This window comes from Anoplophora glabripennis, unplaced genomic scaffold (genome assembly GCF_000390285.2).
Source record: "Anoplophora glabripennis isolate ALB-LARVAE unplaced genomic scaffold, Agla_2.0 scaffold1461, whole genome shotgun sequence".
Lineage (NCBI taxonomy): Eukaryota > Metazoa > Arthropoda > Insecta > Coleoptera > Cerambycidae > Anoplophora > Anoplophora glabripennis.
The window spans coordinates 45997-60295 of NW_019417553.1; the positions used below are offsets into that span (position 1 = coordinate 45997).

Sequence of the window (14299 nt, forward strand, 5' to 3'; positions counted from 1 at the left end):
ATATATTTCATTTACTAAAACGGTTGAAGGTACTGATGTACACTTACGATTCATCGACTCATTCCGTTTTATGGCTAGCAGTCTTGACAAATTATCTTCTTATTTGGAAAATGAAAAGAAAACCACTGTTAGAGCTTACTGTAACACTGATCAAGAATTTGATTTATTAACAAGAAAAGGTGTTTTTCCTTACGATTATATTGATTCGTGGGAAAAACTCACTGAGACCTGTTTACCGTCAAAAACAAATTTCTATAGTCAATTGCATGATGAGTGCATTAAAGATGAAGATTATCAGCATGCTTTTAATGTTTGGAAAACATTTAACATAAAGACTTTAGGTGATTATTCTGATTTATACTTGAAAAGTGATGTTCTCCTTCTCACCGATATATTTGAAAATTTTCGACGAACTTGTTTATTAACATATGAACTGGATCCGTTACATTTTTATTCTGCTCCAGGTTTAGCGTTCGACGCTATGCTTAAAACGACGGGAGTGCACCTAGAACTTTTAACTGATATCGAAAAACTTATGTTTATTGAGAGAGGTATCCGTGGAGGAGTGTCTCAGTGTTCTAATAGATATGCAAAAGCAAATAATAAATATATGGGGGATCACTATGATTCAAATCAAGAATCTGCTTATCTAATGTATTTTGATGTAAACAATTTATATGGGGCTGCAATGTCTGAATATTTACCATATGGAGAATTTGAATTTCTTGAAGAGAATGAAATTGAAAATTTGGATATAATAAATATTCCAGATAATGCCGATGTTGGCTATATTTTCGACTGTGACTTAGAATATCCCACTTATCTACATCAAATTCATAGTGATCTGCCATTAGCTCCACAACACATGACTCCACCAATACCTTCGAGATCAAAATTAAAAAAATTATTACTAACATTGTATCCAAAAAATAATTACGTTGTCCATTACAGAAATTTAAAACTTTATTTGAAGCATGGATTACGTTTAAAGAAAATTAACAGAGTTCTCAGATTTAAACAAGCTGCGTGGTTGAAAAAGTATATTGATTTAAACACCATGTTGCGTCAGCAATCTAAAAATGATTTTGATAAAAATTTTTATAAATTAATGATAAATGCTGTTTACGGCAAATTAATGGAAAACGTACGAAAATACAGAGATGTCCGTATGACCACTAAATGGGACGGGCGTTATGGCGCTCAAAATTATATTGCAAAACCTAATTTTCACAGTTGCAGCATTTTTGATGATGATATGATAATCATAGAAATGAATAAATTAGAAATATTATTTAATAAACCTATATACGCAGGATTCTGTGTTCTAGATATATCTAAAACCTTTCTATATGAATTTCACTATGATTATATCTTACAAAAATTTAAAAATAAAGCAAAACTCCTGTACACAGATACAGATAGTCTAATTTATCAATTGAATGTGCCTGATATTTATGAGTATATTAAAGAAGACAGTCACAGATTTGATACATCTGATTATGACTCTCATAATCCATATGGAATAGAACAGAAAAACAAGAAAGTGCCAGGTTTGATGAAAGATGAAAATAATGGAAAAATAATGCTAGAATTTATCGGCCTTCGAGCAAAAATGTATGCTTATAAAGTTCATAATAACAAGATAGTTAAGAAGTCAAAGGGTTCTACATCAGCAAGTGTTAAGAAAATTTCATTTGAAGACTACAAAAGAACTCTGTTCGATCATGAAATTATTTACAAGCCACAGCATTTAATTAGATCTAAAAAGCATTGTGTCTATACAATTCGACAAAATAAGATGATTCTTAACCCTTACGATGATAAAAGAATTTTAAATTCTAGGAGCACAGATACGAAGCCGTGGGGTTATGAAAGAATTTCAGATGACGATGATAACACTGCAAACAAAAGAATTTGTATTCGATAAATCATCTGCGGAAATGTCTCCTGTAAACTAGTAGTGTATACTGCAGGTTTATTCGCCAGTCAGCAAGTTACTGGTATATAAGTTACAAGCTAGCCCATCAAAATCAGTTTGTTTTTCATTTCTCTCCGATGAATAACATGACTACGACAAATCCATGCAGTGAGATGCATATTGCTTTGCATTATGCAACCGTTGATATTTACAGTGACTTTATAAAACGTTGCATTGTCGAGTTTTACGATGAAGAAAAATACAAGTTATTAAAGAATATCTTAGAAGAAGTGGCAATACCAGAGGAAGCTTTTAAGTGGTTAACTGAATATGATATAGAACCTTCTCTCCAAACCATAGAATTGTTGGTAGATAAGAAAATAGAACTTGATGCGTTTATTCATAGCGTGTTAACTGTGTGCCAAAAAGAAGGATATGAGAACGTATCCATTAAACAGTTGAATGATATTGTGCAAAGATTACATCCCACAATTAAAATATCATTCAAAATATACTTATTTGAATTGTTACTGGATGGTAAATATTATCAATATCTTGAGAACATTCCTTTTCCGCTAAGAAATATATCAAGTAATTATAAAGCCATTGACGAAAAAATAGATGACGCCATGTGTAAAGCAGCATACTATGCTAGAAGCCGTACACTTTGCAAAATGTGCACGGTACAAGAGTCTAAAAAGTTGTACTGGAAATTTCAACCATCAACAAATATTCGTCATGCTAATATTCTCAAATGGATTCAGGACAATGTAAAAAGAGGTGAACAAGATTTAAATGCCCGTTTAGGATGGAGTTGTGGTCCCGATTCCGACCCTTGGCCTTCGGAACATCTGCAAGATTATAATAGAACTCTTTGTTTATTAAATGAAATTATGGAATAAAATGAATTAAAACACTTTAAGACTTATTATTATTTATTAACAATTATTAGTTACATGTTTTATACAATTGTTACAGCACTAGTTAGAGGACTATATTTAACCAATCGATCATGAAGTACCAGAGCGTAACAACTTGTATTTGGAGAAATATCTTTATTAGTTTCGAATTCTAGTCGAATATCAACTGAACCAGATTTAAGACTTTCAGCTACCAAAATATACTGCTTTCTCTCCATTTTTCTTATATGCAGTCCAGTGTGTTCCAGAGCCTCTTTCATTGTCTAGATTAATAATACTACATTCTTTATAATGCACACGATGTGGTAAACTATCTCTCATAAATACACCTCGAAAATGTGTGAAAATTTTTAATTTCTTAGCCAATCTTATTAAATCTAAATTAGTAAGAGCTCGTTTCGGTAATTTTATCGGTAACGTTTGGAACGTTGGTTATGTCCTAAAAAAAGACCAAATCCTTGCTTGTAAGGTCTCATGTCTCTTTGCCCATAGCTATTTCTTCCATTGCAACATTATGTCGTTTACTTTCTTCAAGCTTTTGCTTTGCATCTTTGGCATCATTAACAGCCTTTGCAATTCCTGCTGCTCCACCACCTAAAGCACCAAGCGCACTTAAGCCTGCAAATAATGGGATTAGTGGTAGAAATCCGCCTGTCTTAGGTATTGGGATTACTCGGGCAGCTTTAATATATTTCTTCTTCTTCTTAATTTTATTAACAGCATTTAATGCAACTTTAATAGCATCTTTCATATTCTTCACATTTTTACCCTTTAACGCTACTCGTGCTTGCTTTGCTACATCTTTAAATGCTAATGATCCCCCAACTTTTTTAGATTTCACTTTACGTTTACCAGTTTTTCTTTTCTTAGTTTTTTCGTTAACTCATCCCATTCCTAATTTAACTTTAGCTTTCATTGTTGTTGCCACAGCCAAAGCTGCTGCCTTTTCTCCTATAGATGCGTTTGATGATTTAAATCTCTCCACAGCCTTCTCACCCAAAATTTGATCTGCCTTATGTCGTTGCTCCAAGTTTTCCTCTCTGCTATAAGCCACGTCGTGTCTTTACAAGCTTCGTATAAACCATTAATACCCACATCACCTCTTGCTAATCTCTTCGCAAGTTTTGTACCAGGACCACAAAATTTTTATCCTGGAATATGGAGCTCTACTGGTAAATTATTTATAACAGAGTTTAATATACCACTGGCTGATTTTCTTGCTGTTCGAAGCATTTGGCTCTACAAACTACTCAAGAATGATAATAATATCAACATCACATTTAATATATAAGTAGAGAATCATAGACTAGGCTTTATTTATAGTATTGCTTTCGTCATGCGCATTGTAAAACAGTCAACGGTTTTCCCCATTAACAATGATATCGAAGAAAAAAACTTCTGAAGAGGCATGGAGAATTGTTACCATCCACAATTCGTTGTTTGGTTGTTGGCGCATCAAACTGTGGTAAAATGAATGTTATGATTAGTTTAATCGAGTATACTAATGGATTGTAGTTTGAAAATATTTATATTTTTTTAAAGTCTCTCTATCAATCAAAATATCAATATTTAGAAGAGCTTCTAAAACCAATAAAAGGAATTGGATATTACTCCTTCATTAATTGCGACAACATTCCACCGCCTGAAGATGTAAAACGAAACTCAATATTTATTTTTGATGATGTAGCCTGTGATAAACAAAATGTTATGAGAAATTACTTCAGTATGGGACGTCATAAAGAAGTAGATTGTTTTTACCTTTGTCAAACGTATACACGTATTTCAAAACATCTAATACGTGATAATGCAAATATGTTGATAGTCTTCAAGCAAGATGATTTGAATTTGAAGCATATATATGATCACATTAATACCGATATGAGTTTTAATAAACTTAAGGAAATTAGGTCACTATGCTGGAAAGACAAATATGGTTTTATGGTAATTAGCAAAGACAATATCAGTAATAGTAGATATAGAAAAGGATTTGATCATTACATACATATATAAAGAGAAATGAGCTCTGCTTTATTAATCATTATTAGTATTCATACTGAACTGTTTGTAACACTACGCTGTCTTTTACTGACATACCTGTTTTTACTGCTACAGACCTGTTTTTTACAGCCTGCAACCTGTTTTTTACTGCTACAGACCCGTTTTTTACAGACCTGTTTTTTAGAGACCTGTTTTTTACAGACCTGTTTTTACAGCGTGCAACCTGTTTTCTACAGCCCGCTACCTGGTTTTTAATGTCTATGACGAATCTATATTAAGTACTGCAGTTAGGAAGAATTGTTGTTTTAAATATGAATAGAAAGGAAATTGAAGTAATAAAGCAAAAGCTGAATGATCTGAAAGAAGTACATATAATTCAAGAACAATCGTTTCTCCCTATCACAAAGCGTTTACAAACAATTGCCGAGAAACTTGATGGAGAATCAAATATAAAAAGTGAGGAACCTATAAAAAAGGAAGTGAAATCAAGCTTTTCGTTTAGCTCACCAAGGAAAAGGATAACAAAACATAATAGATCGATGACGTTTGATGCACCAAGTTTCCTAGATACATCAGTTGTCGCCGAAGGAACTTCAGATGATAATTATATTGCTGATGGAGATAATGCGGAAGACAATGAGGAACTAGAGACTGAAAATGTAAGAGATGCAAAAGAATACATTCAAAATTTTAGTAATTCACCCGCCATGATGTATTATTTGAATCAACTTGATCCTTTACCCAGAGAATGTGTTCATTAAATGATTGGTGATGTTCATAATGAGTTTGACTTTAGATATGGTGTTAGATATGATCCCGATCATAATGAATTAAAAATTGGTAATGCAGCTCTACAATTCGATGGTAATAATTTAATTATAGGCGGGTTAACTTATAACGGGACTCCTGGACTCTACGAGTTAATTTTTAAGAAACATCCATTTGGTTTCACAGAAGGTGATACAAAAAACTACTTAGACATTGTTAAAAGAACGAATGCTAATAAAAGAAACTATTCTGAAAATTAACAAATTCAGGGTAATGGTTCCTACAAATATAAAAAAAATCATCTCCGCTTCGAATATACAACCACTAACACCGCGAAGAGCTCGTAGTATAGTACCCTTAACTCGAAAGAAGTTAGGTCTTGGTATATTAATGGAAGCCTCGAATAATTCAATCGACTACGTATACTGGGACGACCCTAATGAACTTCTTGATAGATTAAGGCTTTTAGTTTCCTCTCAAACTGCTGGCCATACAGGTCACGTCAACGAGATCGTGTCTATTATCGAAGAGTTGCGTGAATCTAAAATTATTGAGTAAATAATCTAACTTAAAAAATGACAATCGATAAATTTGGTAGACATATAAGTCACCCAAAGCATTCATCTGCGGATCATGAAGATTTTGACGTAATATTAGAAAACATTGCAGGAAACATAATGAAGGAGTTATATTATAATGTTATTTTAACATTTGAGTCCACGGTCTTTCAAGAAAACAGTAAGAAGTATTTAACATCTAATATAAAAACATGTCACGTTTTCTTCCACGAGTCAGCTATGGTTGAAATTGTAACTGGTTACCCTAATGATATCATAACAATTATAAATGAGAAGGAATTTACCTTGTCAGAACTAGTCAACATCCAGCTACATCGAGGTGATAGTATCTCATTTCGAGAAGAAGATCCACAAACTACAAACAACAATTTATTTCTGGTATTCTTTCTGCGAGTTCCTGTGGGGATAAATATATAGAAATGAGTTTTACATACTATAATCTTAATTTGAATCCAATATGAAATATCTCAACAAATTTAACAAATATGCAACAAGTGTAAAAGAAGACATTGTTAATGAATTACACAAGCCTGCCAGAATCAATTTCAGAAGACGTAGAACCGTAATAAAAGGTCTGAATGATTTAATACAAGCTGATTTAATTGATTTGATACCATATTCAAAGGAAAATAATGGATATAAGTATGTTCTAATCGTTATTAATTGTTTTTCTAAATTCGTATGGACAAAACCTCTGGTAAGCAAATCAGCGCAAGATGTTACAATTGCAATGAATATGATTTTACAACGTTTTAAAAAAACTCCGAAAAATCTGCAAACTGACATGGGAAAGGAATTCTATAATGAGAATTTCAAGAAACTGATGAAAAAAATATAATATTAACCATTACAGTGTTTATAGTACGAAGAAGGCTTCGATTGTGGAACGTTCCATTAGAAATATAAAGAATATGCTTTGGCGTTCTTTTAGTTTAGCAGGAGAATATAAGTGGACTCATATTTTAGATAAAATTGTTGATAGATATAACAACACTGTCCATTCTACAATAAGGATGAAACCAATTACAGTTACATCAAGGAATGAGAAATAATTATTAAAGTCAACATATATTCATTTAAAAATTGCTGATAAAATAACAAAATTTAAAGTAGGCGACCATGTGAGAATTAGCAAATATAGAGAAGCTTTTAAGAAAGGTTACACACCAAATTGGTCTAGCGAAATATTTATCATTAGGAAAATAAGATTAACGAATCCCACAACATATTTATTGCAGGATGAGAGTGGTAAAGAATAACAGGAGGCTTATATGAACTGGAATTGCAAAAAGTAAAACATCCTGACGCCCACTTAGTTGAAAAGGTGTTACGAAAAAAGGGAAATAAAGTTTTTGTCAAATGGTTAGGTTACGATGACAAACATAATTCCTGGATTGATAAAAATAATGTATTGTATAAGAATTGTAATAAACAGGAACAAATAAATGATAAAACTTTCTGTATTTGATATTTAATTAAATTAGCAGCCCTACTACTAATGATAGATCCGTACATAAATAATACTTCTAGTTCTGCACGAACGGTCATCAACCTCTACCGCGCAGACGTCAGCCGATGTGACGTAGCCGGCTGAAAGCTATGCCGATCCTGCTCCAGTCGCCATCTTGAATTGTGGAGCAGAATCGGCACAGCTATTCGACTAAGGACAACAACTTGCCTCGTTCCATGTGGCGTCTAGGACGAGTTGTGAAGTTCATTGCTGGTGAAGATGGTTTTGCCAGGGTAGCCAATGTCCATACTTCTGATGGAATTATTGCACGAGCTTTGGCTCGGCTTTGTCCTCTTCCTGTTGTCAGTTAATCCTTCCAAGGCCGGGGGCATGTTCCGAACTATACCCTACGCTGTGTAATGGCGGAGGTGAAGTCAAGTATCAGACTCGCAGACGTTACCAATCAAGTTGTTATCGTCTCCGTAGTCAAGATACGGCGAGCTATCATTTATTATTATTAAAAAACTGTCAATTTGTTTTTTTTGTTATCTGTATTAATTACCTTGATAAATAGATATATACTAAAATATACAGTCCACTACACACGTTACAGTCATTCTTATCTGGTATTGCATCATTCGAGGTCAATGACCTTCAATACTGCCACGCTAGCATAAACTGTAACCTGATATATTATTTCCTTTATAATTGCAGTGTTAGTAAAAATTGCAACTTGATATTCTATTTCCTTTAATACTGGCACGCTAGTATAAACTTTAACCTGATATATTGTTTCCTTTATTTTTCGCCGTCCCTCAATGGACGAATCCATACAAAAGGTGGAATGGCGAACGTATTACCCGTACGTAAAGTCCTTCAGAAACAACGACGTCATTGAAATCATCATCAATCAAGCCGATGTTTTCGATGCTACGTACGACGGTCTGATACGTATCAGCGGAAAGATTACAAAGGCTGGTGGTAACGGGGACGTATCCTTCGTAAACAACGGCGCACATACTTGTGTTATTCCGACGAGGATTCCAAGCACTTATCTATAGCCGGATGGAATTATCCTGATGCGTCAACTCTAAATGCCGATAAAGCTTTTAATTTCCTCATCCCGTTGAAGCATATTTTCAATCTTTTCAACAACTATCGCGTGGTGACGTGTAGCAAGCAATGTATCAAATTGAGCGATTCCAATTGTTTCTTGGTTAAGGAGAAGGTGGCTACCGATAAAACCACAGTGACTCTGGATATTCAAAATATTGAAGTCAAAATTAAGCAGCTATACCCTAACGATGAAATAAAACTTAGCTTACTAAAAGCCATCAAAGCCGATACGCCCATACCGTATAGACAATAGGATTTGCGTATGCTACCTGCGCTCACGCCTGGCGCTACAAAAGAAATTTGGGTCGTTAAGATACGTCATCGTCGGTTTCCAAACGGCCAAACAAAACAAATTCACAGAAGATCCTACGCACTTTGATAACATCGACATTACCAACATTAGATTAACGCTGAACGGCAAGAGCTTCCCTAACAAGAGGATGCGATTAAATTTTGCAAAGAACGAATACGCTGAAGCTCACTACAACTACACCGAGTTTTATCCAAGTTACTCGAATACACTGCAGAAGAAATCTTTACTAGATTACTGCACCTTTAGAAATCACGCCCTTTTCGTCATCGATTGCTCGAGGTGGGACGAAAGCATAAAATCGTCTACCGTGGACGTAAGATTGGACATTGAAGCAGCACAAGGTTTTCCTGGTAATACCAGCGCCTATTGCATAATCGTACACCTCCCACTTTGCGAAATCGAAAAAAAAATCTAGCTTAAAAAAATAAATCTAAGTAATTGTTAGTTAGTCGTTTGATAATTGTCCGAGATGAAGGTTGTGGCTCTAGACATCTAGGGATTTATGTTACTGAGTACAGGTGGAGGTTATGAATTTTATCCTAAGGAAATCACGATTCAGGATGCGCGCCAAGTGAGTCATTATTTGATTAAACCGTAGTTTATCTCGACCCAATCAGAAGCAAGTAAGATATACGGAACAAAATATCCACGGCATCCGCTATTCATCTAGAGACGTAGAATATAATGCACTGAACGCTATACTTGGAGATCATCTGCTGTGTAGCGATATAATTTATGTGAGAGGACGTCAACAGCTAGATTATTTAGAGAAAATACTATCGCAATTGGATGTACCCCGTTGTTCATATCATATGAATCCAAATAAAACAGTCAGATGCAGCAGGTGGAACTGCGAGGATCTTTTCCTTTGGGTATATAACCTATTGCCGCAATGAAGAAGAAAACAGTTACTTTCAACGAATCTAAAAATAAAGTGCATCTAATGAAAACGTGGACTTTTGCATCTACTGCAGCTCGGCGTAGATACTGGGAATTTTTTGCTGCGGATAGAGATACATTCAAGAGAAGAATTGAAACGATTTCTAAAATTCTCGAGCCACTATTAGATAAACATCTTGAAAAAATTCGCCAATTAAAATCCGCAATAATACACTACGATAACCTATGTAAAATGACTAAACAGTTTCAAAAGATGAACATTCAAGACAAGTGGGATGATGTATTTACGAATCCTCATCGATTTTCCGCAACGAAAAATGGACCTACATCTACAAGAATTGTACCAATTACGTTATAATATTACATTTACTATATGTCTCTACCTGTCATGTATAAGAAAAACGTTATAACACTTTATAAATCATTATGTACCTCATTCGTTTATAGACAGTGGTATGTTGCTTAACAACGATGGCCGTTTTACGTTCCAATTTCATAATTTTAACTGCAGTACTACAAAATGTGTTGTATGTAGATGATATACACAACGTACACGAAATGTATGTATGCTACAGAAATGTTAGCGAGAATGATACATGCCCACATACGTTAATTCAGATGAGACGTAATATAGTTAATGGTGGAAAGCTGAGGGTCTTCGGGACGTCAATTCCGGAACATTCTAAATTCTACAAATTGAGAATAACGTTTCAAGATAAGTCAATTGGAGATTTCGATACCTGGAGGTCATTACCTATTTTAAACTGCTCCGATTATTAGGATATATACGCAGATCCACTCATCGTGGTGTACGAAAACAGATATGAATACAATTTCTGGGCTTATTTACTTTATAACAGTTGCTGCAATTGCATTAGTACTGAAGAGTATCGCAAAAATCATTCAAAAGTATTATGGTTAATGTAGCGAAAACAGCATACACTCCATATTTTTGCCGCAGTCCTCCAGATTGATTGGTATCAACAACATACGGTTCAGTAGTTCATAAGTCAAGTGTAGCAATAGGTGATTTTAAAGAGAGCTTAATGTCTGGTAGAAAGCCGATGGAAGTAATGCCAAATTCCGTTCCTGAGGACGAATGCTGGAGACCGCCTGAAAAGGTTTGTCGAATATGTCGAAGGCGAGAACGAAACGTAATTTTTCAACCTTGCAAACCCGTGGTCTGCTGGATTTGCGGAATGCATATAAAATGTTGTATTTTATGTTATAAAGAATTTGATGCTACTGTGGCAATTTAACTCTGTATTATGATAGGCTATGAAACTAAAATAATAAATGTTGCAACTCGTATTGATTACAGCACATCCGTTGATCTTCTGGTGCTGGTTCTGGATCTTTTATGCCTATAGGCAGACTGCTTGTAATAAAACTTTTATTTCAATAAATTATACATTAACAAAATGTACAGTGACGGAGCTTGTCAAACAAAAATTGGACAGAACATTGACACTTGCACACTCGTCAATAATAAAAGGAAAATACACAGTTTGGGATCAAACATACTCCCCCCCGTTGAAAACTTATGAGTTTTTAACTAGTTTAAAGGTAGGACACATAATTTTGTGATAGGACGTAAAAAGATACCTGCTTTGGTTTTAATCTCAACTACCCGTGCGCGACCATCGCGACCAGGAATGATCTTAGTAACTCGAGCCAACGGCCATTGTAAAGGAGGCACATTTTCGTCTTTGACGAGCACTAGCGAATTTTCATTAATGTTAGAATGAGTTTTAAACCATTTAGGACGACTTTGAAGTTGATTTAAATATTCTGTTCGCCAGCGCTTCCAAAATTGCTGTTATAACTGTGTGCATTGCTGCCAAAATGATAAGCGGTTGACCGGTGTTTCGGTTATGTCGCGTTCGGGATAACTTGTTAGCGGTGCGTGAATAAGAAAATGACCTGGAGTTAGATACTGTAAATCGTTGGGGTCGTTCGATAACGAACACAGCGGTCTAGAGTTAAGAATGGCTTCTACTTGATTAAGCACTGTAGCCAGTTCTTCGTAAGTAAGAGTTAAGTTTCCAATTACTCGTTTAATGTGATATTTAGCAGATTTGATGCCTGACTCCCAAATACCACCCCAGTGCGGACTATGTGGTGGTATGAACTTCCAAGTGATACCTTGGTTGGCGGAAGACTCTTAAACTTGCAAAATATGATGTTTATTAGAGAGTAATTCATAAAGATCTCGGAGTTGGTTATTTGCACCAACAAAGTTTAAACCATTATCACTGAAAATTGTATTGGGCTTTCCGCGGCGAGAAATAAAGCGTTTTAACGATAACAGAAAGGTTTCCGTTGTTTATGACAGACTTTCGTAGGCGTGATTGGCGAATAAATAATGGCCCACCATAGTCTACACCAACTTTTGAAAATGGACGCGCAGTTCTTACTCGGTCATGTGGAAGTGCTCCCATCAGTTGTTCTGCAGTGATTCTTTTAAACGGAAACAAGTAACACACTTGTTGATTATCTTTTTAACTTGACGTTTGCCATTTAATGGCCAATAACGAAGTCTCAGATGTGCTAAAACCAGTTGTGGTCCTGCATGTAACAGAGAAAAGTGTACAGATTGTATTATTAAAAGTGTGACGTGATGGTTTGGAGGAAGAATAAGAGGATATTTTTGGTCGTAACTTACATCTGCGTTTTGTAACCTACTTGATACACGTAACATCCCGTTTTTGTCTAGAAATGGATTCAGAGTTTTTATTGAGCTTTTACTTAAATCTCCATTGTTTGTTAAAGCAGCAATTTCTTTGCTAAAAGCTTGATTCTGAACAATTCGAATTCTATTTCCACGATTCCGGCATTTGGAAAATAATAATAGTCGTATTTGCAGAGCCAACTGGGACCGTTCCACCAAATCTCATTCGTGATGAGTGAATTTGGATCTGTTCCGCGAGACAAAACATCGCTTGGATTGTCTTTTGTTTTTACGTGGCTCCGTTGAAACCCGTTGGTCAATTCTTGAACTCTGTTAGCTACGAAGGTGTTCCATCGACCTGGAGGTGAATTTATCCAATTAAGTACAATAGTTGAATCAGACCACAGATGCACTTTGGAAAGTTTTAAATTAAAAATGTTGATTATCCGACGCGTTAGACGTGCCATAAGCAAAAAAACCGCACAGTTCTAAGCGAGGTAATGTTATCAGTTTGAGTGGTGCTACTTTCGATTTTGCACAGATTAGCCTTGTACTAACTACTCGAGTGGAGTACAAAACACAAAGATAAATGCACGTACCGTATGCCTTTTCTGAGGCGTCAGAAAAAGCGTGAATCTCTATCGCAATTATAGAATCACTGAGAAATAGCCACCGAGATACAGATATGGCGGTCATTTGTATGATACCTTTCTCGAATTCTTGCCACTGTTTTAATATATCAGGAGGTAGGGGATCATCCCAATTGAGATTTCTGGACCAAATTTGTTGCAGTAGTAGTTTACCTCGAATTATAACTGGTCCCAAAATTCCCAATGGATCGAACATTTTTCCGATAAATGATAAGATATTTCGCTTAGTACAATTAGTAACCGGTTGATCGATTGGTGAGCTAAACTGAAACATATCCGTAGTAGGATTGTAGCCAAGTCCTAAGGTTTTAACTGATAGGTCATTGTCTGTTAATTGAATGTCAACCTTGTCTGCTGAAGATGTGGTAGTATCACCGAGAACCGATTTTTGATTAGAAACCCATTTGTGGAGCTTGAAACTTGCTAGCGATAGTAACTCACTTAATTGAGCTTTGAGTTCTGCTAAACCTACAAGAGTATCTGATCCCGAGAGGATATCATCTACGTAGGTATCTTGACGTAAAGCGTTACTAGCTAATGGATAGTCGATTGCGTAATCGTCCACTAATTTGATTAGGCTTCGTGTTGCTAGACACGGAACTGCGCTTGTTTCATACGTAACTGTTACTAACGTAATGCATTGTAAAGGATCGTTTGGATTATCTCTCCACAGAATGCACTGCAAGTCAGTGTCTTGATCTGCTACTTTTATTCCCCGATACATCTTTTCGATGTCTGCTGTAATCACGTATTTATGTGTGCGAAACCTACATAGTATGTCGAATAGTTCAGGCTGCACTGTTGGCCCAGTCAAAAGTATGTCGTTCAATGAATACCCGCTGGTGGTCTTTAGCGAAGCGTCGAAAACGACTCGTAGTTTTGTAGTAAGACTAGACTCCCTAATCACCGGATGATGCGATAGGAAGTAGCCATCGGTGTTGTCATTTTTGAATATTGACAAATCGAGATTTGAATATTTCGCGTGGCCAAGGGAAATATATTCATGAATGAATTTTT

At 35.4% G+C, this 14299-nt stretch overlaps 1 protein-coding gene across 1 annotated transcript; it reads right to left on the reverse strand.

Moving 5' to 3' along the window:
- Positions 1–12727: 12727 nt before the first annotated feature.
- Positions 12728–14006, reverse strand: LOC108915073. Its single transcript, XM_018721026.1, has 2 exons — positions 13232–14006; positions 12728–12990 (listed from the first exon to the last, which is right to left on the reverse strand). Exons 1-2 carry the CDS (start codon positions 14004–14006, stop codon positions 12728–12730), a joined length of 1038 nt encoding a protein of 345 aa, XP_018576542.1.
- Positions 14007–14299: the final 293 nt, after the last annotated feature.

Excerpts from the sequence above, each read along its gene's own strand:
- LOC108915073 (XM_018721026.1), bottom strand. The coding sequence starts at position 14,006 with ATGTATCGGGGAATAAAAGTAGCAGATCAAGACACTGACTTGCAGTGC. Across the intron at positions 12,991-13,231 it reads CGCCTCAGAAAAGGCATACG|GTCGATGGAACACCTTCGTA; the intron begins GTACGTGCATTT and ends ATTCACCTCCAG.